The sequence below is a fragment of the Staurois parvus genome, unplaced genomic scaffold, assembly GCF_062004578.1.
Source record: "Staurois parvus isolate SC_StPar_1 unplaced genomic scaffold, SC_StPar_1.0 ptg000019l, whole genome shotgun sequence".
Taxonomy (NCBI): domain Eukaryota; kingdom Metazoa; phylum Chordata; class Amphibia; order Anura; family Ranidae; genus Staurois; species Staurois parvus.
In genome coordinates this window covers 18,532,984-18,557,176 of record NW_028317815.1, presented here as the reverse complement: position 1 = coordinate 18,557,176, position 24,193 = coordinate 18,532,984, and the positions used below count along the sequence as shown (strand labels likewise).

At 40.0% G+C, this 24,193-nt stretch overlaps 1 protein-coding gene and 1 long non-coding RNA gene across 3 annotated transcripts in view; one reads left to right on the top strand and one right to left on the bottom strand.

Annotated features, from left to right (window-relative positions):
* The window catches only part of PUS7 (pseudouridine synthase 7), an 86,937-nt gene that overhangs the window by 16,206 nt on the left and 46,538 nt on the right, over window positions 1–24,193 (top strand). Inside the window, exons 2-7 of one of the 2 annotated variants that reach the window (XM_089685413.1) lie at window positions 1,170–1,572; window positions 10,522–10,606; window positions 10,685–10,786; window positions 15,287–15,431; window positions 23,738–23,755; window positions 24,040–24,151. In XM_089685413.1, coding sequence (XP_089541539.1) covers window positions 1,205–1,572; window positions 10,522–10,606; window positions 10,685–10,786; window positions 15,287–15,431; window positions 23,738–23,755; window positions 24,040–24,151 — 830 coding nt within the window. In that variant the 5' untranslated portion in view covers window positions 1,170–1,204. The remainder of the gene's footprint in view (window positions 1–1,169; window positions 1,573–10,521; window positions 10,607–10,684; window positions 10,787–15,286; window positions 15,432–23,737; window positions 23,756–24,039; window positions 24,152–24,193) is intronic. The other variant, XM_089685423.1, reaches the window with a different exon arrangement.
* The window catches only part of LOC149472929 (uncharacterized), a 34,525-nt gene continuing 33,653 nt past the window's right edge, over window positions 23,322–24,193 (bottom strand). Inside the window, exon 3 of the long non-coding RNA XR_016313960.1 lies at window positions 23,322–23,669. This is a non-coding gene — a long non-coding RNA (uncharacterized LOC149472929). The remainder of the gene's footprint in view (window positions 23,670–24,193) is intronic.

The window sequence follows — 24,193 nt, the reverse complement described above, 5'->3', positions numbered from 1 at the left end:
ATAAAAGTTACATAGTCTGGCTGAAAAAAGACAAGTCCATCCAGTTCAACCATAGAAAAAAAATAGTTATAATCTATACCCAGAGTTGATCCAGAGGAAGACAAAAAACCCAGCAAAGCATGATCCAATTTGCTCCTGCTGGGAAAAAAATTCCTTCCTGAAAGTGATGGTGACAGTCTGAACAGCCAGCGAGTGCTGTACAAAGCTTCTTGAAAACATCTTAGATTGTAAGCTCCAGGGAGCAAGGCCCTAACAACCCTCTTGTATTGAACTGTATTATTGCTGTATTGTCTCCCTTTGTATTGTAAAGCGCTTAGCAAACTGTTGGCTCTATATAAATCCTCTACGGAGCCCTCAGCTGTGATGCAAGTAGTTGGCTGGCTGCAGATGTCAGAAATATTGATGGCTGAATGTCAGTCTGGAGGAATGTGCATTCCTATTTAGGCTGCATTTGCCTATAGACCACCCTAAGTAATGTCAGTGTGTGATGATGACACTTCATAAAAGTTCAATGAATCAAAGTAGTGGGCCAAGTACAGTTCAGGCAAGGAAAAGGTTAAGTAATTCTGATGTCTTCCAGCCAGAAAGTGAGGTGGGCTCTGTCTTTGCTGCAGCTTCTAATGCCTTCTGGGAGAACTTACAGTGTACAATGAAAATCAGAATAAAGCCAGCCATAGAGAATAGAATCTCAGCCGAGATTCAATTGATGTATGGGCAGGCTGGGCGTACCCAAGCTGATCCATCAATCAACATGGGTACAACCAGCCTGTTTTTTAACATGCTATTACTGCCACCGAATATAGCTGCTAGCAGTAGTCATTGTGTTCTGCCGGCTGGGAAGGCTCCCCACAAATACCCACCCACACCCACCACCCCCGACAGCACACAATAGCATGGTGGAAGGGGACAAAAAAAAGCAAACGATCTATGGGCTGTTTAAGCAGTTTTTTTTAGGAGCAGAGCTGGTACTACTCTGCAGGAATAAAGGTAAGGCCAGGGTTCAACTTTAACTTCTTGCTATGTGCTAGAAAAACTTTGAACTTTTGGTTTAAAAGAATAATACTTTTGTTCATCTCTAAAGAGTTTCACAAGCACACAACATAGTCATTCCTCGTTTTGATAGATAACAATTTGTGTTTTGAACATTTTTTTTTTCTCTATCCGGTTAGGTTTTTCAAAAGCATTCTATAGTGCCTTCAAAACAATGGATTCTGTTGAAATGGCTACAATTTCTTTGAAGCGTCCTCATTCAACTGAAGACCTCAGTGCAGATGAATCTAAGAGACAAAGACTGTCAGAAAGCTCCTTTTTTGAACAATCTTTAAATGAACTTCAGGAGGCTGTAGTACAATCAGAAAAAGCCATAGAAAAAGAGCATACTGCCAAAGTGCTAACACGACAAATTGAGGATGAGGAAAACGAGGGTGAAAATGAGCTCCTGGAGGAGGAGTCTGAAGATGGCGATCCTGAAAGCTTTGCTGATATGATGAAACATGGATTGACTGAACTTGATGTTGGCATCACTAAATTTGTGAGCTCACACAAAGGGTTTTCTGGTATCCTAAAGGAGAGGTAATATTATTTGAGGATGTCAAGGTTAAAGACCTACTTTGTCCACATGTACTGTACAAGGGGCATTCAAGTCCAAGTGGGACTTTTAATTTTACAGTTAAAAAAAGGGATGCTGGTACTACGCACAGTAGTAAGTGACAAGTGTGTCCTATTACTGAAAGGATGTTGCCGGCCCGTCCAGAGATCGTTAATCAAGATGGCCGACAACAGTGTTAGTGCATGCATGGGATGATGACGTTTCTTGTGAACGAAGAGGAAAACCCACAGGTAGCTAAAGAAGGCTTCAAGAACAGTACAGTGATAAGCTGCTCAGCCGCAGTAAGACATTTAAAAGAGATGTTTAGGGTTTTTTTTGTTTCCAAAACCACTATGAGTAGAGAGTGGTGACTAACAGTCTGTCTGCTCTGGCTATAAGCGCTGGGCTATGGACGGGGAGGAAGCGGCTGTCTTGGGCTCTTGGTTGCTTGCTGCTGAGCCAGGTGTCGCTGCAGACTCCGGTGGTTCCTGGAGCGGCTGAGTGACATCAGCCTGCTGTCAGCTGACAACGGGTCACAGGAGTGCAGAATGAACTGCACTCCTGTAATCCACAGGAGTACAGCCAAAAGAGCTTTGACTGTACTTCTCTTTTTAAATGGTGTAAACATTTCAAAAATGGCCATACGTCCATCCGTTACGATCCCGGCCATGGTGGTTCTCAGCCCATAGCAGTCATTCCTGTGAATATTCAGTGAGTGGGTACGCCTGATCCTGGATAATCGGTCATGAAATTGCACAAGAGACGTATCTTTCTGTGGGAACCGTGATTATGATGACAAAGTGCAGCAGGCTGTCTTGAATGGTTCAGGCGTACTGACAAATCTTTGTCAAAGTTTTCCAGGCATTAGTTAAATGCTGGGATAAGTGTATAATGTAGCAGGGGAGTAAGTAAAAAAATAAATGCTGTTTCCACTCCTTGAAATTTGGTCTTTTATTATATAAACTCAAGTCCCGGTTTGACTTGAACGTCCCTTGTATATATCGGTTATGTTTAGGGTGTAGCTAATATAAACATTATGCTTATTGAATGAAAAAATAGACGTTATCAATGTAATCAGAGACTTGTCAGCAGTGATATGACATTGTTCCTACTGACTTAAAATTTGATTCACTTCAAAGGCTGTGTAGGGTTCACAAAATAATCTTTTATATTGATTATAAATAAGAGTCTGGATAAATCCTATTGGATAAAAATTACAACTTTTTACTGAAAGGTTTGTCCCTTTTGCTAGTGTTTTCAGTTTGAGTTAAAAAAAAAAAAAAAAATCCACGCTTGGCCATGTCATACTAGCAGTCCTATCACTGCCAGTCAACTCTGTGTAATAGCAGGATCAGCATGAAGATGAATAAACTCTCTCACATTTCTATGATATTAGCCTGACTATCGAGGTGTTGCACTGCTGGTATTTGCTGGTGAGTCAGATTCTGCAGCATTTTGGCTACAGCAGGAGTAACACTTTGGAAATGGGTAAGTGTTCTATTTAGAGATGATTTTGATGACAAGTTATTATGGGCCCTAAAGTGTAACTTTAAGTAAAAATTGTTTAAATGGGCAGACAAGCAGGATTTTTAATGCAGAAGAGACATGCTTTGTCTCTTCTGCATTAAAGCTACCTACCTGCCTGTCCACCTCTGTACAGTGAGCCGCGCAAGCGCAGCTCATTGTTCAAACTTGACAATGCTGAATTTGCCAGAACTCCCACGCATGTGCGGGAGTGATGTCATCCACGCTTGGCTAATGATAGCGGTCAGCATTCGGGACCCTGAAACCAGGCGACCAAAGATGTCAGTGCCTGGGCAGGGAGCTCTGAGACAGGGCATTGCCAGATCAGAGATGAGTATAGTTCCGCTTTAAAGAATGTAAACCCATCATTTCATATTCCTGATATGTCACTGCTGTACCATGTATTTGTATGAAAAGGTATCCTGTTCTCTTCGTATTGCTTCCTTTGTGTGAAATCCCAGGCGATTTTGCCAGTCCCTTTGCTTCCCTGTTAAAAACTGGCTACACTAGGCATGAGGGCACAGTTTGGTCTGTTCTCTAGCTATGCTGGGAACTCAGTCTGCTCTCCTGCAATGATCAGTCTTGACCTGATACTACCTGCTCTGCACACTGTTTCACTGAGATGATCAGTGTGATGCTGTTTCTCCTCCCCTAGCACTTATGTAGCTGAGAACAGAGGGTACAATATTTGGTTACTTATAAAAAAAAAGGGGGGGGGGGGTGTGTGTGTGTGTGTGTATAGGTTTTTTTTTTTTTTTTTAATATCTATATGCTAATGTTTTGCTATTCATTTTTATTTTAAACTGAATGGGTTGTTTGTTTTACACTGTGAGGGTTTAAAACCACTTTAATATTTCCACCCCACTCATACAAGGTTACAGAAAAGAAATGGTGTATCCTGTTGGTACTGCATGGTTACACATTCGGTGATGAGAAGACCTAGTCTTGCCACATGCATCTTCTTTTCCACTTGTAATCCAGCTCATGTAGCACTTTGCCCTGTTTTTTATTAGGTGCTGTGGATACTCAGTTAGCCTGGCTGACAGTGCCCCTTCCTTTTGCCCTTTCCCCACCAATGTTCAACTAAACTACTCAGTAGGAGACTAATACCCAAATGTTGTTGATGCAGATTGTCTTCAGCACCAGGCCCTTGCCTTAGACCAATATTGTTCGTCATTAAGGGGAGGGGGGTGTTCCAGTGCAATTGCCCAGAACAGATAGTAGGTGTGCTCACAGCGGAGAGGGAGGTAGCAAATGAGCTGTGCAGAGCAACACAGTAGGAAGACCCATAAATCAGGCTCCAACAGTTGAGATGCTGACAGGCATAGGAGGTATGAAGATGTAATTTACGGGAGAATCTAGTGTTTCTTTTGACAAGCAGAGCTGAGTATTAAAACATCAATAAACCAGATGTTGAAGCAGTTGTAAAGGCTGAAGGTTTTTTTTACCTTAATGCCTTCTATGCCTAAAAGGTAAAAATCTCATTGTGCAGCTCTCCCCATAAGCCCCCCCTATATACTTACCTGAGCTCCGATATCGATCCAGTGATGTGCACAAGAGCATTGGCTGAGACACAACAGCAGGAGCCAGTAGTTGCTAGCTATTGTATGTCTTCCCAGCAGAACGCCTGTGTGTTCTGCTGGAAAGACATAGCTAGCAGCATCAGGTGGTATGTACCTTATAAGGTGGAGGCTTGATGCAAGATTGATAGAGCCATATGAATGCAAGTGAGCCTTAAAGGGACCTTGACATACCTACAGCTGTTACATTGGGAGTACATGCGCAGGGCCCCCATTAGGCAACGAGTTTTGGAGTCATCCTGAGGAGGAATCTTGATGTACTAACATCGATAGGTCTAGATAAATCTCCATGAAGGTGAGAGTTCTGTGAGCACTGAGGTATTTGAGGTGCCACAAATGGGACATATTGTGATTGACTTTGGAGCACTATTCCAGATGGTGTTTATTTTCACAATCACAAAAAGTGTTTCATTATTAATGAAAAAACTTTTGGAGAGAGAATGCATATTGATATATTTTACCACTTCTATGCTTAAAGGATAAGTTCACCTTTTAACAAAAAAAATAATAAAGCCACTTTTATTTTTGCAGGTAAAAAAAAATTTTTTGTTGTTTTTTTGAGCCTCTAAAGCATTACACCAGCGATCAGCAGATTGCTGGTGCCAGGCAGGGCATCCCGTTTGGGCAAGCAGATACTTACTGACAGGAAGGCTCAATGAACTAGCACGGTGCTGTGGAGCGCCGTGGTAGTTCATTAAAAACTGCAAGCCAACAGCTGCAAAGTCTTTTGGGACTGGTGGTTTTTCCATTCACAGAATACTGTGAATGAGTGATGCCGGCAGAACCCCGAATGGCCGTGTTTTTTTTTTTTTTTTGGGGTTTTGTTTTTTTAATTTGTAGCAGAGAACGGGGAGGTCAAGATCCCCCACACTAGCTGTCACAACAGGGATCTGGGAGGTGCGGGGGCTCGTTTGATCATAACATGTTACATGTTAGCCCCTAATATAGGTGTAACATTTTATGAAAGGTGAACTTATCCTGTAAGTTATGATTTATTGCCACATGGAATATTAACAAAAGGTTTTCTTACGGGAGAAGTGGGATCTATGATTCATGCTTTGTTAGTATTTGGTATCTTTATGCAAGTTTGTTTTTATTTGGATATCTAACACAGGTTTTTATGTGCCGATTTATCTTTTATTAAGGTATTGATTAATTTGATTTCAGCTACTCATTAGTACTAAACACCTTTCACTTACTTACATTCGTATTTACAGCACAGTAGTATTATACAATCATATTCTAGCCATTGGTTCCTGCTGCTATAAGCCACCGCCAATGAGGAGGGAGCAGGGGGCGGAGCCGAGCCACGTTTTGTGTGTTTTCTGGACACACAGGCAACTTGCAAGTGAGCATGCACGAGTGCCCCCAGAGCAAGCAGCTTGCTCTGGGGTGGAGGAGCCAGGAGCCCTGGCAGCAGACCCAATAAGAGAAGTATCGGCGCTGCTCTGTGCAAAACCATTGCAAAGAGCAGCTGATTATGACAAGAAGTGTGTGTGTTTTTGTTTTTTTGTTTTTTGTTTGTTTCTTTAGCACTAAACCCTTAAAATGGCTTTAAAGGGTATTTCCGTATTCGTGGGGGAAAAAATGGCAAAAAAAAATTGTGTGTGTGTGTGGGAGGAAACCGGAGTACCCGTAGGAAACCCATGCAGGCACAGGGAGAACATGCAGACTCCAGGCAGGAGGTGCCGTGGCTGGGATTCGAACCAACGACCCTAGTACTGCCAGGCGGAAGTGCTAACCATTTAGCCACTGTGCTGTCCCAATTGATTATTAAAAATTACTTTTCCTTTTCAATGTGCGGTACTGTCATTTTGTGTAAAATTCAATTCCATATGGCAACCTGAAGCTGATCTGTACACAGATTGTGTACAGAATGCCCCCCAGAAACAATTTTCTAGCAAATTCCTACAAGTGCAGCAGATAATTGATAATTATGAATCCACTCCTATTAGATTCACTTTCCACATGGACACAAACCGCTATTTCTTCAGCATAAACAAAGGGCGTTTAAGGGGTTAAGATCCTTGCAATGTACAAAGATCACATGCTATCCGGGCCAATTTTGACATTTTTCACATGTTAAATTAGCATTTCTTTGCTAGAAAATTACTTTTGAGCCCCCAAACTATATATTTTCTGAAAGCAAAGGTCCTGGAGAATAAAATGTTGGTTGTATCAATTGATATTTGCGCAGCTGTTATATGCAAATATTCTGGTAAAAATGCACTTAAATGCTTTTTGGTGCACTCAGACACAATATGAGACATTAATTTTTTTGTAAAATATAAAAAACAATGTTTCATCAAATAAATTGATGCCAAACTTGTCAAGATATAAATTTTTTGCACACCCACAAAATGGCGACAAACTGTGGTACCTAAATACCCCCATAGGTGATACTTGAAAATTTTTCAGGTTACCAGTTTAAACTTGGACTGTGGTACTAGAATTATTGCTCTTACGCCAACTTGTGTGGTGCAGTGCAAATGTATATCTTTTTACATTGTTTGAAATTTTGTTTTTGTTAATTATTGCTTTCACAAGACATGAACAACATTACTTGTGATAGCTTGGGCAGTGACAAGTACTCTTTATGGATAGATCAGGGGTGTATTATATCCCTCTGTCCTCCGTTTGATCCGTTGCTTCCCTGGTTTGTACTGGCCAGCTAAATACTGAACTGTATCCAGAAGTGATAAAATCCTCATTGCTTTCGGCTTCATTCTCCACAAAGGAGAGAAAGGAGCAGACGTTCCCTCCCTCTCCTCTATGGGCAGTTGGCCCAACTGCTTTCCTCTTCCAAACCCCATAAAATGTTGGGACAGCTGTAGAACTGCCCTGAGCACTTTTACCTTAAAGCCCATCGCTGGCACTAAAAATACCAGGATCATTGCTGTGGCCATGAGCTAGGTATAACTATATATACACATATATATATATGAGAGAGAAATTGTAATATTGCACAAAGATAACCTGAGTAAATGCAAAATGCAGTTTTTACATTTTGATTTAATTTATTAGTAGAAAAAGCTATCCAAACCTGCCTGGCCCTTTCTGAAAAAGTAATTGCCCCCAAAACGCAATAACTGGTTGTATCACCATTGGAGGCAACAACTGCGGTCAAGCATTTGCGTTAATTCGCAATGAGTCTTTTTTGTTTTATTTCAGCCCCATTGGAGGGTTTTCGAGCATGAGCAGCCTGTTTAAGGTCGTACCACATCATCTCATTTGGATTTAAGTTTGGACTTTGACTAGGCTGCTCCAAAACCTTAATTTTTTTTTTTTCAGAGGTGAACTTGCTGGTGTGTTTAGGATCATTGTCCTGCTGCACGCGCTTGAGGTCACAAACTGATGGCTGGATATTCTCCTCTGGTAGAGCTCGGAATTAATGGTTCCATCAATTGACAAATCGTCCAAGTCCTAAAGCTCAGATCATCACACTACCACCACCATGTTTAACTGTTGGTTCTTTTTATTAAATACTGCTAGCTTGACACAAGATGTAATGTCCCGCAAACCTTCCAAAAAGTTCAACTTTTGTCTCATCAGTCCACAAAATATTTTTCCAGAAGTCATGGGAATAATCAAGATTTGTTTTTTTTTTTGCAAATGAGACGAGCCTTTTTGTGTTTTTGGTCAGCAGTGGCTTTCGCCTTGGAACTCTCCCATGTATGCCATTTTTGCCCAGTCTTTTTTTTATTGTTGAATCATGAACACTCAACTGAGGCAAGTGAGGGCTTCATTTCTTTTAGATGTTATTCTATGTTCTTTTATGACCTCCTAGGTGAGTCGTCGTGCTCATAGAGTAATTGTGACAGGCCAGCCACTCCTGGGAAGGCTTACCACTGGTCCACGTTTTCTCCATTTATGGATTATGGCTCTCACCATGGTTCGCTGGAGTCCCAAAACCTTAGAAACTATTTTGTAACCCTTTTCAGACTGGTACATGTCATTTACTTTGTCTGTAGTGAATTTCTTTAGATCGCAGCATGTGTTTCTTTTTTTAGATCTTTTAGCGTGCTTCACTTTGTCAGACAGCTTCTGTTTAAGTGATTTCTTGATTCAACAGGTCTGGCAGTAACAAGGCTTGGGTTTGGCAAGTGAAAGTTTAACTAGGCTTTTAAAACAATGTGGCTAGTCACCATTCGTGACTTGGCAAGGGAGGGAGGAAGGGTGGGGAGCGGGGACAGGGGCAATTACTTTTTCACATAAGGCCAGGCAGGGTTTGGCAGGTTTTTTTTTTTTTTTTTTTTTACCTCTTAATAAATGAAATTATCATTTAAAAACTGCATTTTGTATTTATTCAGATTTATCTTTGTGTAATATTAAAAATTGTTTGATGGTCTGAATCATTTAAGTGTGACAAATATGCAAACAAATAAAAAATCCGGAAGGGGGCAAGTACTTTTCATAGCACTGTAGTTATTCATTCTTATCTAAATTGCCTAACATACAGATTTGTCACTTGAAAAATTAGGTCGCCCCATACATTTAACGCCACTTATGGCCCTTAATTCGCAGGTTATGATTGCTTTGCATCTGACAGGAGAGTTAAAGATTGCCAAATTATTTAAAAGCAGACATCCTACTATAAAGGAACTTGGATTGTAAATGGTTTATAATTTTGTCCAGGACTGGCCAGCACAGCAAATTTAGCCTAAGAGCTGACTATGGTTGCTAGAAGTCTCCCAAGAACCCAAAATAAATGCAAATGACTACTGTATTGCAACAGCTTGTGTCAAAGTGTATGCATTTGTGATCTGAAAGAGATTCTAACAATTTAACATGCATTGGAAGTGTGCCAAGAAAAAGCATTTGCTGTCCAAAAAGAACATTAGAGTAAGACTACAGTTTGCCATTGAACACATCAGCAAAGATCAGACCCTGTGTAATAATAGTGTGTTGTGGACTGATGAATCAAAGTTATATGGCAGTAAAGTAGACATGTTTTGCTCAGACTAGACAATACATCAGGAGAGCCACATACCAACTGTGACGAATGATGGTAAAAATGTTATGGTCTGGGATTCCTTTTGCTGCTTCAGGGCCTGGGTACACTTGCAGTCCTTGAGTCTGCTTTGAATTGTATATGATTTCAAAGTGTGATAGTTACTGCCTTAGTTAAAGCAGAACTTGACCCATAACAACGTGATAAAAATTGATCTTGGCAAGGAACATACATTCCACATGAATAATTATACTGCCAAAATTGGTGTATGCTGTAAATTGCTTCCAGCATTGTTCTTGTTTCTTCTTTCTGGAGGCTGCCATTTTGCTGAAGCCTAGAGCCCGTGAGTAGCAGTAAATCTTTAGGCTGTCTGCAGTCACAGCTTAGTGTACATACAGTGGAAGCTTGCGAGCAGGCTGTTAAGTGACTTATTGCGTAAAAGACATAGCATGCCTCTTCTGCAAAAAAGGGCTCCCACACTCGTAGTTCATTCACACTGCCTACAGAGGTACAGGTGCCTGACATTGCACATTTTTTTACTTGCAAAAATGGGCATTTACTTCTTAAAGTTGAACTTGGCCTTTACATTTAGTTCTGCTTTATTTTAGAAAACCTTGTCTCCATGCTAAACCTTTATTGCTGATACATTTATTCACCTAAGTCCCACCCATAGCAACAACTGCCTCTCCACTCTGTCATGTTTTCTTTTCTTTCTAACATCAGTGAAGAAGCTAATCGTTTATTTGTAGCAGTTGAGCTGTTACAATAAATCACATACAGAATTCAATTAAAACTGCAAGTAATGGAAATGTTACTCATAGCAACTAAACACGTTTAGTGTGAATAAAAAAATGAATTTTTTGCTTTCTTCCTATTAGGTATTCTGACTTTGTTGTCCATGAAATAGGAAAGGATGGAAAGATTATGTATCTAAATGACTTGTCAGTCCCAGCAGATGATGAGGTAAAGATATGTATAACACTGCCAGTAATTCGTTATTTACCATGGTTAATAGTTTAATCATGCACTGCTTTGTCATAGGATCCATCAGATGAAATATTCACTATTCTTTCAGCTGAAGACAAAAAGCGTTTAGAAGAACTTCAGCTCTATAAAAATAAGGAAGGCAATGTTGCTATTGAGGTAATATGTACTTCCTGAAGAATGTTTTTTTCTTTTTTGCTACATCATTGAAATAAAGCTGCTTGATGAGGAAGGGGGTCTGTTAGTGCTGGATTAATTGCATAGCAAAAAGCCAATTCCTTCTGTCTTTGTCAAGATGTTGTTTCTTCTGTAAATTGTCAGTGTGTATCCCATTTACCTAGAGCAGGGGTCCTCAAACTTTTTGAACAGGGGGCCAGTTCACTGTCCCTCAGACCGTTGGAGGGCCGGACTATAGTTTAAAAAAAAAAAGCTATGAACAAATGCGTACACAGTACAGGAGATGACCAGAGACTGCGGACACAGTACAGGAGATGACCAGAGACTGCGGACACAGTACAGGAGATGACCAGAGACTGCGGACATACAACGGCAGCAGGAATACTGGGTCGGCCGCTCCATAAGACGCACAGACATTTCCCCCCAAGTGTGTCTTATGGAGCGAAATCGTGCCCCATCATTGGTGTCAGTGGGGGGGAAATAGTGCCCCATCATTGGTGTCAGTGGGGGGGAAATAGTGCCCCATCATTAGTGTCAGTGGGGAGGGGGAAATAGTGCCCCATTGTTGGTGTCAGTGTGGGGGGGGGGGAATAGTGGGGGAAGTTGATAGTGTCCCAACATTGGTGTCAGTGGGAAGAATAGTGCCCCATCTTTGGTGTCAGTGGGAGGAATAGTATGTCATTGGTGTCAGTGGGAGGGAATAGTGCCCCGTCATTGGTGTCAGTGGGGGGGAATAGTGCCCCGTCATTGGTGTCAGTGGGGGGGGATAGTGTCCCAACATTGGATTGGTGTCAGTGGAAGGAATAGTGCCCCATCATTAGTATCAGTGACACCAATGATGGGGCACTATTCCTCCCACTGACACCAATGACACTTAACTTGCTGACCCCTGTTCCAGTATGGTGCTGCTGCAGCCAGCATACCTGGTTGCAGCAGCACCATCTGCACGGCACACTTACCTATCAGCTGTCCTTCTTCACTCCGGCCTCTCCCTCACTCGATGTTTGCGGGGCAGCTGAGCTCCGCCTCCTCGCAGGTGATTGGCCGCCTGTGTGCCTTTTCTGAGCGCCCAATCACCGGTGAGGAGGCGGAGCCGAGCGGGAGCGCGAACATCGCGTGATGGAGTGGCCGAAGTGAATGAAGGAGCAGTGCTTCCTGGACTGGATCATCATGGGACTGGGACACGGAGCCAGGTAAGATACAGCAGCCCCCTGCCCGCCCCTGTACTTAGTGTCCCTTCCTAGCGGCAAATATGCCCCTGCCGGCGGGCCGGATAAATGGCCTCGGCGGGCCGCAGTTTGAGGACCCCTGACCTAGAGCGTCAACCAGGTATAGTTTTTAGAGTTGTATACACATCAACAGTTTAGAGTCAGCCAGTGTCCCTTGGCTTTTTGTTTCAGATCTGCTTCTATCCCTATGCATGTCTATGGGAATGCAAAAGCAGCTCAAGTTGAACCTGCAGTTAATTCTGAATGATCTCAAAAGTGTCTTAGACTGAAGTCAAAAGAAATTATTCCCCACAACATTACACCAGCAGCCTGAACTGTTGATACAAGGCATGTTGTATATATGCTTTCATGTTGTTTACGCCAAATTTCTTTTTTTTTTTTTTTTCTAATAGCTTCATATTACAAAAATCAAAGATACACCAATACATAAATCTCCAAATTTCAATTACATAATTTTACATACTTCTCCTTGCCCACTACTTCCCTTCCTCCCCCACCTCTTTCTTTCTCTTCTCGCTCCTCTCTTTCCACCCATGAAATCACACTATCTTTCCCAGGTTTTTAGACATTTTTCCATTTTGTCTTCTCAGCTTATGGTATAGTTCCTCTAACCTATATGTATTCTCTACCCTTTTTATCCAGTCTTTCACTTTAGTTCCCGTTCATATATGCAGATTGGATGCTGTTTGAACCGCATCCAATCCACATGACATGTGAAAAAATATTGCTTCCTATGTTGCCTGTTCACATATGTCCGGTGCACTGGCAATGAGGATTCAGTGCAGTTTTAAAGAAAGTCATGTATGATTTCTGAGCAGTGCAGTCCGGTTCAGGTGCGGATTACAGGCTATTGACTTCTATGGGAACAGTCTCTAAACTGCGTATGTGTGAACAAGATCCTGAGCTAATAACGCAATAATAAATAAATGAACATGAAAATTGCTTTTCTGCCTCTCCTACCCCTGACTACATTCATGGGTTACAGCCTAAACCTGGCTTGCTTACATTTGCGGAAGACAAATGTTACTCAGATGTCTTAGAGGCTGCTGAAGATTTTTCGCCACCAACAATTTGTGAAGACAATTCTTCACTTTCTCACTACATGCTGGCTATGGTGGACTCACTAGGGCAATAGTTTCTTGCTAGACACACCTAGCTCTGCACATTCTCATTAGGGCTTGATTAAATGACTGGCCCTACTATGAGAGGTTATTCACCACTTCTGACTTTTTTTTCCTCATCAGTTGCCTGAGATTTTTTTGGGGGGAAATGAGTAGGGATAATATGTACCACTTACTAGTTTTTGTTGGGGAGGGGCAGTATCTGATGGCTTGTGGCCTTGAATGGTTCAGTAAAGAAGTGGGGGTTATGTTCATCCCCCCATCCCAGCCACCCAGGTTGTTTTTTGGAAGAAACCTGTTTTTGTTTTTCTTTTTTTAGTTTTGTTTTATCTTGTTTGTTGCTGGAGGGGTCCGATATGAAATTTAGAAGGGATGCCCTTAAAACTTCTATTCAAATTATTGCAGTATCCAGGCTCCTGATTTTTCATGCAGACCTGCCACTATGTCTATTGCAGTAGCTAGACTTCTGCCTGGTCTCCTGTAGACTCACTATATTTCTCATATGAGAAATTTTCTACCCTTAGTAGCAAACGCAATGTGATCGGTTATACCTTTCATCTATCCACATATGAATGTAGTCCTTAATGGCTGAAAAAAATCACCACACGTTCTGGCACTATATTAGACCCTTAACTACACCCTGAGCATTCATATCCCAAGGTGCCTTGGAGACTCCTAAGCCTAATTCTTTGAACCATATTACCAAATATGGATGCTCTCGCATCTCCCTCCTAATTGATCTCACATCATTCTTGGGTTCCTCCCCTGATCTTGTAATTCTTAGGAAAATGTGTTTAATTCTGATGTCATTCCTATTCACATTTCGTACAGCTCAACATTCTTGTCTCTGGTCCCATGTTCAGGAACATGACCCCTTTGCCATCTCTTGGCTGTCCCTCTGAGAATTTCTCAAGTAATGCTGGTGCACACCTTCGAGACTGCCAGTTCCTTTTTTTTTTCTCCACGTCCAACTCTCCTCGTCTCTAATTGGGGAGGTTAACCCACTATCTAGACCGGTGTTTCTCAACCTTTTTTCAATCGAGGCACCCTTTAAAATTCTGGACAATCCTAAGGCACCTTTGTTCATGGTTTCAAGGATTGGATTCTACCCTTTTGTTTCAAAGCATACTCTAGTAAATCGGTGAGGTGCCTAGTGGGCTTATAGCATCAAGCAACTGTTTAGCAGACATTCGAGCTTCCACCTAGTCTCCTGTTCGCACATTTTCTACCAAGTGAGTGTTGCGATCTCATCTGATGCCATCTTTTGGGTTTAAGATCCTTCAGTAAGTTTTTTGTTTTGGTTTTTTTTGGGAGGGGGGGTTAGCTTCAGGCCGTTCCCATTTGTCTTTTTTGTTTCTGTTTTTTGGCCTGGTAGCATTTGTTTTGCTGTGATGACTACCCCTTAAGTCAATTATGGGGCACAGGAAAAAGATTGAGTGTTCCTCAGTGGACTCTAGAAAATCTTTTCATGGTGTGACCTGATGTGCTATTTATGCTTCAGTTTTTGTCCCCACTGGACAGATTTCCTCATTCTGTCCTAGCAGTAAGTGACCGGAAATCACCTCCCCCCTCCCCAAATGAGTGCTCAAATAAAAAATCAAGCAAATCTCTTCATTTTGTTCAAGACAAATTCAAGGCTGAAGTTGTGCTTTAAAACTATCTACCCAATAATTGCATTTGAGAATTGCATTAAAGGAAACCTAAACTTTCAACCAAACTTAAAATGATTTCTGTCGCACCTGTGACTTTTTAACCTTCACTAATCCAAACACTGCAGCACTACTTATGTTTTAGAAGTGTCTCTTTGTGTATTGATAGCCCTTTGCTTCCGGAAAACATTTGCCATGTTGTTTGGCATCTATGTACAGGCAGTAATAGCTGGTCTATGTCTCTGGCTAAATAAAAGCCTACTTGTACCCAGAGGAAAAATTTTAGGTGACGGTACATCAGATCTGGTAGAGTGATCAACTTTGGTCGAGCAGTTTAGGTCTACTTTAAAGTCTAAGCCTAAAAGCACAAGGGACATTTTTTACCTTCAGTGTTATGTCTCATGTGCAGCTTTGTCCTGTTTTAGCAGAAATAAGTAGACTTCTCACTTGTGTTGTGATTTATTTTGATTGATTATATTACAGGTAATTGAAGACACCAAAGAGAAGAGGACAATCATTCATCAAGCTGTGAAAGGCTTGTTTCCTGGACTTGAAACTAAAACAGAAGATCGTGATGGAAAGAAGTACATCATAGCCTACCATGCAGCTGGCAAAAAAGCTTTAGCAAGTAAGATCGTATCTCAGTAAAACATTCTGGAGCTAGCAGTGTGCCTGTGCAGTACTGTGCATGAAGCTGTATAATATGGTTTTAACAAGATGTTTTGTAGAGATTTATTGTAATTGGTGGTGCTTTCAAAGTATGCAATTCCATTATAGTTTGCTCATTTAAGTGTTTCTTGTAAACACTAAAGGAAAGGCTGGTTGACTACCAGGTCACCATAAACTAATACATTCTCATTGACTGAGATACTCTGCAGTAGAGAGTACACTTCGTACTGTTTGCATATAATGTTATACTCCAAGAAAACAATTTTTTGGGGTTTGTCAACTAACTGTTCAAGGCCTTATGGACATTGGGCATTTGCTTTTCCCCTCTGAACTCCAGAACATCTGGCAGGAGAGAGGTTGTCTAAAAAACGCTCCTAAAGTCACATATTGCACATGCGTTTAGGAGTGCCAAGCGTTTGATCTTTAATGGATTCCACTGTCAAAAATATTCTTGCCATTGGAAAGCATTAACATTCAAATGTGTCTAACAATTAAACATGCATTTAGGTGCATCAAGCATTTTTCTGCTCCCCTCCTGAATGTATTGGTGGTTTGTGTGTGTGTGTGTGTGAGTTTTCGTTTTGTGTTTTTGTCCTTTTTTTTTTTTTTTTTCCTCAGTCTAAAAATTATTTTCTTCTCTTCTAATACTCCCACAAGTATGTGTGTGTGTTTGTAAGGACACGAGTGCATGAGCACTAAACGTGTAGCAGTCAGCAGTATTTATAAATCTTTTTTGTGGATATTTTTGTGTGCCCTGATTGTGCCTTGTCTGTAACCGATTTATGTGCCTACCTGCACCTCCTGCAATACATAAGGGTCTATTTAGAAATGTTTTCACACAAGATTCATATCTGACCTTCCAGTTTCACAAATCTTTTTACTTGGGCTGAATTGGAAAAATGTGTAAATGTTAGGAAAGATGAGTGAATTTGTATGCGAAAACATTTATAAATTGACCACACAGTGTATAAGTTGCCAGTTAAACGTACATAATGGCTTTTCCAAGAGTTGCTCACAGTTGTGACTGGAGTGAAGCAGTTGTAGAACTGAGCAAGTAACTGGAAGTAGGGCAGACTGCTCTCAATAAGCTATATATGCCATTAAAATAGTGCAGATGTTTTTCTGTCTGCAAGGGGAAGGGGGCGGGGTTCTGGCCTGGGTACAAATTCCAACATCAGAGATATTTGCGGAGAAGAAAACTAATTACACGTCCTATATAGTGCATACTTCAAATAGGGTTTGGTAGATATAAAGGTAATTGGATATGGTGATAGAGCACAGACAAGGTGAACCTCTATGGGCCCACCATCAAGTCTATAATGTACGGGTCTTTTCTAGGTCATTGCTATCTGTGGCCACTTTGTCTCCATTGTCAAGATGTCATTGAGAATCTGGGTCCACTCCAAAGTATGCGGTGAGGTTGTGTTGTTTTCCAGTTATGGGAAATGGCCATATGTGCATCCACAAGGTGTTGTCTCAAAATGCCCTTTTTTTGAAAATGGACCCAGAGATCATTGAAAGGAGAGCTACTTCATGGAAAGCCATTATGTTAGCAGTGGACATTTTGTTACATGTGAATCAATGTTGCCAAAATGGGAACAGTTGGGTGGCATTCACACTAAATTTGCCTTCTCCATCCAAACATCTCCAACCAGATCTTGGCTTTGAAAGATAAATGCAATTGAGCTTTACAGGAGTCAAGTATAATAGGGAAATGATCCTTATAGTTTTTTTCCTAAAAGTAAGATGTCATGGACAATTTATTCCTAAAAGAAACATTTTATCCAATTGTCAGTAGAAAAAGTTATTAAAATATTCCAATTTTAAAAGCAGTCTGTCTTTGAAAGTCCTCCCTCTTAAATACAGTATAATTGGGGTACCATATGCGTTTGCTTGGATTTATTTGAGTAGAATGACTATGGAGATCATTTAAAGGAAAGACTGGTAAATCTTTTTTGGTCTTATGTAAAAAATGAGTGACTTGGTTTGATATTAACCAGTAGTGGGAACATTTGGTACTTAGCAGTGGACCGGTTGTGTATTAAGCAGGGAGCAATCAAGTCAAAAAGGACAAAGTTGAGGCCAGTCATTGCTGGAAACGCCAGCTACAATTTGAGTATCTATTTCGGGGCCTAAGGCGGAATTGTCAAAAATGTGTAGGGCAACCAGGACAGTGTGAGAGCTTCTTGAATATGAAAAACTTATCCCAGACCAAAAGAGGGGGCATAGGGGAGGCAGGTGTGGTACAGTTGTTGCAAAGGTGGTAGCCAGGGTAGGGCTAGTAGACCTGGTGGTCTATATTCTTGTTCTAGTTGAGTCATCTTTTTATCCGTGACATGAAATAAGTTATGACATTCAGAAGAACCACTTTGTGCTTAAGTTCAAAGTCAAGGAATCCCACTTGCCCTTCTTTAGGCTTAGTTAGAACAGAAAATTTCAGTCGAGGCTTTTGGTCATCCCAAACAAATTTTACAGTTCGGGAACAGAGTTAAGTGTTTAGAGGACATTAAAGGTATAGAGAAGACATAGTATATTCATTTTATGGATGTGTTTTATACACCTGAATCTGTTCACTTGTCTTGTATTTTGCTGAGGAGTTTGTAATAGTTGAATTGACATAAAGATGAAAGGTAGGTTTTATGGTCCCGTTTCAGTTTGAAGGGAAACGCTTGTTGTAGTCGGACTTTGCATCTGCAGAAGGGGATAGTTGTTCAAGATTTTGAATTTAGACGTTTCAACCTTGAAATTGCTAAGGTCATAAAAGCACTTATAATTGTCTTGTTCGATCAGCGGTTTGTCTAGTCCTCAGGAATCAATTATTTCCTCATGATCATTCTCATTCAGTAGTTGGACCGATTTCTTGAGAGCCTTAAAGTGTTACTAAACCCACAACAGTAAAATCAGTCTGTATATGCAGGAAAGCATGCTTGTGATACTCACTATGGAACCCAAGGGGTTAATCCTCTGCATTGAGTAAAAAGGCTTATCCTTTCTTCTCTGCCCCTCATCTTGTTGAAATGACCCCTTGATACAGACTGAATCTGTAGTCACATGCACATGCTCAGTCTGGTGGGTATTGCTAGAGGTTTTTTTTTTTTTTTGTTTTTTTTGCTTGGGAGAGTACATGTGATCAGCACAGGGCCAATCAGCACTGTCCAGACAGTCAGGAGTTTCACATCCTTCTAGAGCAGAAAGAAAACTCCTCCCACATACTTTAACCAGTGCTCTGTTGGACACAGAAGTCACAAGAATGCTCTAACTGCTGATGAGAAGAAGTATACTATATAGCAGATTAAATTTACTACAATAATTGCATTTCCATGATGTGCGTACTTTGGGAGACCAGATATAGTAAATGCAGGGTCCTGGGTTTAGTATCACTTTAAGTTCCCACCTGTTGTATTTTGCTTCCTCCGTCATTGTTTATAATATCTTGTGACAACCCAATCATTTTTTTGTGTTGAATGACTCAATTATATCTGTGCCATAATCTAATCTAACTAAGTCCTTAACCACCTCAGCGTGGTTAACATTCTGATATGGGCAAAAACGTATTCTTAAAGTGTTACTAAACCCACAATAGTAAAATCAGTCTGTATATGCAATAAAGCATGTTTGTTATACTCACTGTTGAACCTAAGGGGTTAATCCTCTGCATTGTGTAAAAAGGCTGTTTGATCCTGTTTTCTCTGATCCTTCCCTTTCTTCCAGTGCCCCCTTTTATCTCCTGATAAGACGTATCATGTGGAGTCACTCTGCACATGCTCAGTTTGGTGGATATTGCTAGAGAGGGTATTTTTTTTTTTTCTTGGGAGAGTGCATGTTCTCAGCATAGGGTGAATCAGCACTGTCCAGACAGAGGTCAGGGGTTCTACATCCTCCTAGAGCAGAATTAAAACTCCTACAAGCTTTAACCAGTACTTTGTTGGACACTGATTAGAAGTCACAAGACTGTTCAAACTGCTGATGAGAAAAGATATTTAGCAGTTTATAGTTACTAAAATAATTGCATTTCCATGTAGTGTGTACTGTGGCAGACTAGATGGTGAATTCAGGGTCTTGGGTTTAGTAACACTTTAAAGATTACACTGCCTTTTCTTTTCATGTTCAGATGATAGCTATGAAGATAAATTTAAGACTTTTGGAAGGAAAAAAATATTTTTGACATTCAAATCAAGTTACTATGCAATTCTAGTAAGAGTTTAATTTGGTGCATATTGTATGTTTGTGTTCAGCTCCTTTAGGCCTCTCGAAGAAGTAGACCTTTGGTCTAAGAAATACGTCAAGGGTTATATACCTTCTTGCCCCTGTGACTCAAACGTCACCAGGAGACCATATGATTATCACTTTGACAGTAGAGAAGTACAAAAAAAACTGAATGTGCAAGGATATATGAATGCTTGGTAGCTGTTGGAAAAAATTTACTTTTTTTTTTTTTTCGTTAGTGTGTGTGTGTGTAATCTCTTTTTATATGTAAATGGCTTTTACATAATGGTTAGCACTTCTGCCTTGCAGTACTAGGGTTGTTGGTTCAAATCCCAACCATGACACCACCTGCCTGGAGTTTGAATATTCTCCCTTTGCCTGCGTAGGTTTTTTCCCCATTTCCACCCACGCTCCAAAGACATGCTGTAGGTTAATTGGTTCATATCTAAATTGGCCCTAGTATGTATGTATGAATGGGAGTTAGGGATTTTAGTCTGTACACTTCTTGAGGGTTAGGGACTGATATACACACACGCAAAGTGCTGCATAAATTGATGGTACTATATGAGTACCTGTAATAAAGAAATGTTTGGTCTCTGTAATTTAAAGGATTTTTTCAGTAAGGGGAAGGGGCAAAGAAATGGGGGGCAGGGGAGTTTAAACAGGTGGAGATCCACCTGATATGTTCCTTTAAAAAAAAAACATACTCATGCAATAATTCAGATTTTATCAGAGTAAATTATTACCTTGAGGCATTCCATACACAGTTGGTGTACAGAATGCCCTCCAGAAATGTCATTTCCTGCTTGCTTGTTTGATTGGCTCACCGATTTTCCTACAAGTTTGCACTAAAATACAGGTCAGATTTTAGGCATTCTCTGCAGCAAGCATTTCACTTTTTGTTAAAATACTCCCGAAGGGTTAATCGTATCTAATGGGATGCAGATACTGCAAATTTCCTCATTACTATTCTACAAGAGTATACACTGATTAATAATAAAGTCACTCATATTCAGTGTGCACATTGGCACAAACTGGCAGCTTTTCCTTGGTTGAAACAATTGCAGGAATCGGCTGTCATTTCTACACTTCTGCTGTCATTTCTAGGGTTGTTAGTCACCCTTGCAAAGGCAGCCTTACACAGGTGTTCCTTCAGGATTTCCATGTCTTATCCTCATTCTAATAAAAGGATTTTTACAACCACCACTATGTTTTACCTTGAGGATTGTGTTCTCAGGATGATAATCAATGTTGGACTTCTGACACAGTGTGTTACATAAGGTTTTGTTTTAGATCTGGTCAGACCACAGAAGGCTTTTCACTTGTTTTCTGCTTTTCTTACATGTGTGTTGACCTATTCTAAACTGGATTTTGTACAGGTTTTTCAACAGTTACCTTTTTGACCTTTTCACATTCCATAAAATCCAGCTTTGTGGACAGTCAAGGTATTTGTTGTACTGTAGACAGTTTTTCCCATCTTGGCAGTGGACCTCTGCTGCTCTTTTAGTTGTACCACTTGCCTCTTTGCTTTGGGGTTAATATTATTGCAATTGACACCAGTCCTGGGGGTGTTTGTGGTCACCAGTGCAAGGGGTTATTATTATTGCAGTCCCTGTACCCATTTCTGGAGGTTACGTTTGTGGTCATTGACACAAATAATGACTTCTTTTTTGACTGTGTATTGCAAAAAAATATAGCAGGATCAACATTTTCAGGTGTTTAAGGTGCATTACAGCCAATTCAATTTGATTGGCAAACTTGACACAAGACACCTCCATACACGAAAACAAAGTGCTCTTAACTCAGGCCTTTGGATTGCCAGGCTGCACTTTAAAGTCCTCCTAAAGTTTTTTAAGTTGGCCCCAACTGGTGTACATCGTTGATGTAATATGCTAGTTAAATATTAAATATAAATTCTAAAACAAAACACTACAATTCTAGTGATTCCAGATGGATAAATGTGTGGACAACACACTGTAGGTATACCAAAATGAATAGGTAGGTAAAAACAGATAATTGCCTATCAGAAATACCTTTTTTTGTTTTTAAAATTTTTCATGTTAAGGTACACCTGTGGCCAGACAATGGGAGTTATATTAAATACATATTCTTAATAGGGAAAATTGTTAAGCACAAGACCTCATTGACCTCTGTAGCTGCAGGTACTGTGGAGAAAATCTTTTTTAAAGGTCACAGAGACACTAAAATTGCAGTTCATCTCTCCTCATTTTCTTCTTAGCAGGCAGTGGCTGACTGCCAGCCTTCCAGAAACAGACTCCAGGTGCAGAGGTCAGTGATGGTTTGTTTCAAAGCACTTTTTAAGACTTTTTAGTAATATGTAAATATTTTTATAAGTCCACAGTCTGGGCACAGATGCACTTTTAGGAGTATTACTGATATTACTAGCCATTTTCCTATCCTGTACCCCTTATAGACTCTTATATAGCTCAATTGAGTTTTAGTAAGTTTTGTACAAGCTTGTCCTGTTGCACATCTGTTACATTTGTCCTGCTATTGCTTAGTACCTGCAATCAGCAAGGCCTAGGAATGAATGACATGACTTGTGCATGCCTAAAGCATGACATGTTTTGCATGCAATCAAGTAGTGGTGCATTTCCTCTGAAATTCCATCAGTGTTTCTCATTGATTAAATCATCCTTAAAAAGCTGTAGAAGTATTGCATTGTGCTATGCATGTCTTCTACGCTAGGTTTATGTACTAACTGACAATAACCGCTTGGCCCGTTCTTCTACTATAGACCTTTTTTTCGCAGGATTATAAAATACATTAATAATTTTTTTATGTTAATGAAATTAATTGTTGATGAAAGTTACTAGACTAACCTTCAGAGGATTACTATTATACTGATTTCTTTGTAAATCTATAGAGCACACTTTTTAGAAACTATCAAGTTGACTGTTTTTTCTTTAAGTGTCACTAAAGACAATAAAGGAGGGATTAGAATACCTGCCAGGTTTTATTGCTGTCTATGCCCCTGTTAGGGAGACTCACCCTCTCTTGTTTGTCCCGTTTACATTAGGAAAGTGAAACCCCCCAAAACTTTGGGTTGGTACCAGAACAGTAATAGAGGGGAATATGTTTCAATGGAGATGCTAGTTCTGGTGACCCTGGTTGACACCCTTGGATTCCCTCAATTTGGAAGGATTTCCTCTCACTTCTAGTTTTTGGTATGGGACAAGAAGTGAAGGGAAATTTAGCCATATGGGACATGGATGGCAAAAAGAACCAACAGGGGTTATACCCCTCCCTTATTCTATTACTCTATTCAGAATGAAAAAAAACTATTTTGCTTTTAGTGACACTTTAAAGATAACTTTTTTTTTTTTCTTGCTCTATACACATTTTCTGCAACTCTATGAAAATAAGAGAAGGGAAGATTTGGACAGATTTTTTTTTTTTTTTTGGGCTGTAATGGAAAATTACACCTAGAGCCTGACCGTTATCATGGTGGCATTTATATTTGAACATTATTAAGCACTGCCAAGTTTGTTTTGCTAATAAGCACTCTTGACTTACTTTGCATCAATGTCTTGATGGAACTTTTGTCACTAAATACCGTGTTGATACAAGGATGCCTTCATTTAAGAACATAATTTAAATTTCATAAATGTTAAATATTGCTTTGATCATATGAGTTTTCTTTTAAAGATTAATGACTGGTTATACAAAGATGTCTTGTCTCCTAACCTTTAATATTTGGATGGTTTCTTTATATTAATAGATTCAATAGAGAAATATTTCTGTATCATGTAAAGTTTATGGAGATGTGTGCTATTTGACCTAGGACATGTAATGCTGTGTCATATTTTAGACTTGTATGTAAATACATGTGAAAAAGGTCCATTTTCTCAGCCGTTTACTGCTTCTAAGTTCATTGCAACTTGCCACGCATTTGCTGGATGCCATTGTGCCCTAAGGAATGGAATGACCATGCAGTCATATTTATCTTTGCATGTCCAACTCTTGACACCTGTAAAAAGAACAATATAGAAATTAAACATGACTTTCTTGTGCTCTTTATGCTATACACTTGGACAGAGGTCAAAACAACTTCAGGTAAGCAAAGCTGGCATTTCACAGATGAAAAAGAAGGGGAATGCCAAACACATACTTAAACTGGTAATGCACAAGCAACACTAATGTTTACAATGCACCAATATTCCACATTACTTGGCCTGGTTACCAGAACTTTGTAATTCTTTAATGTGTTGTGGGTTTTTTTTTCTTTTGATTTTTTTTTCTTTTGTTTAACCATACTTATCATCCTGTTTCAGAAGGCCAAATCTACCTTTTTTGTTTTTACTTGTACTAATTATTTTTACTTTATGTCTCTTTTCAAGATCCACGTAAGCATTCATGGCCAAAATCTCGTGGTAGCTATTGCCATTTTGTGCTGTATAAAGAAAATAAAGACACCATGGATGCTATTAATGTGCTCTCCAAGTTTTTAAGGTCAGTTCATAAAATGTTGGCTAAACAGTTTTAGCTTTTTCT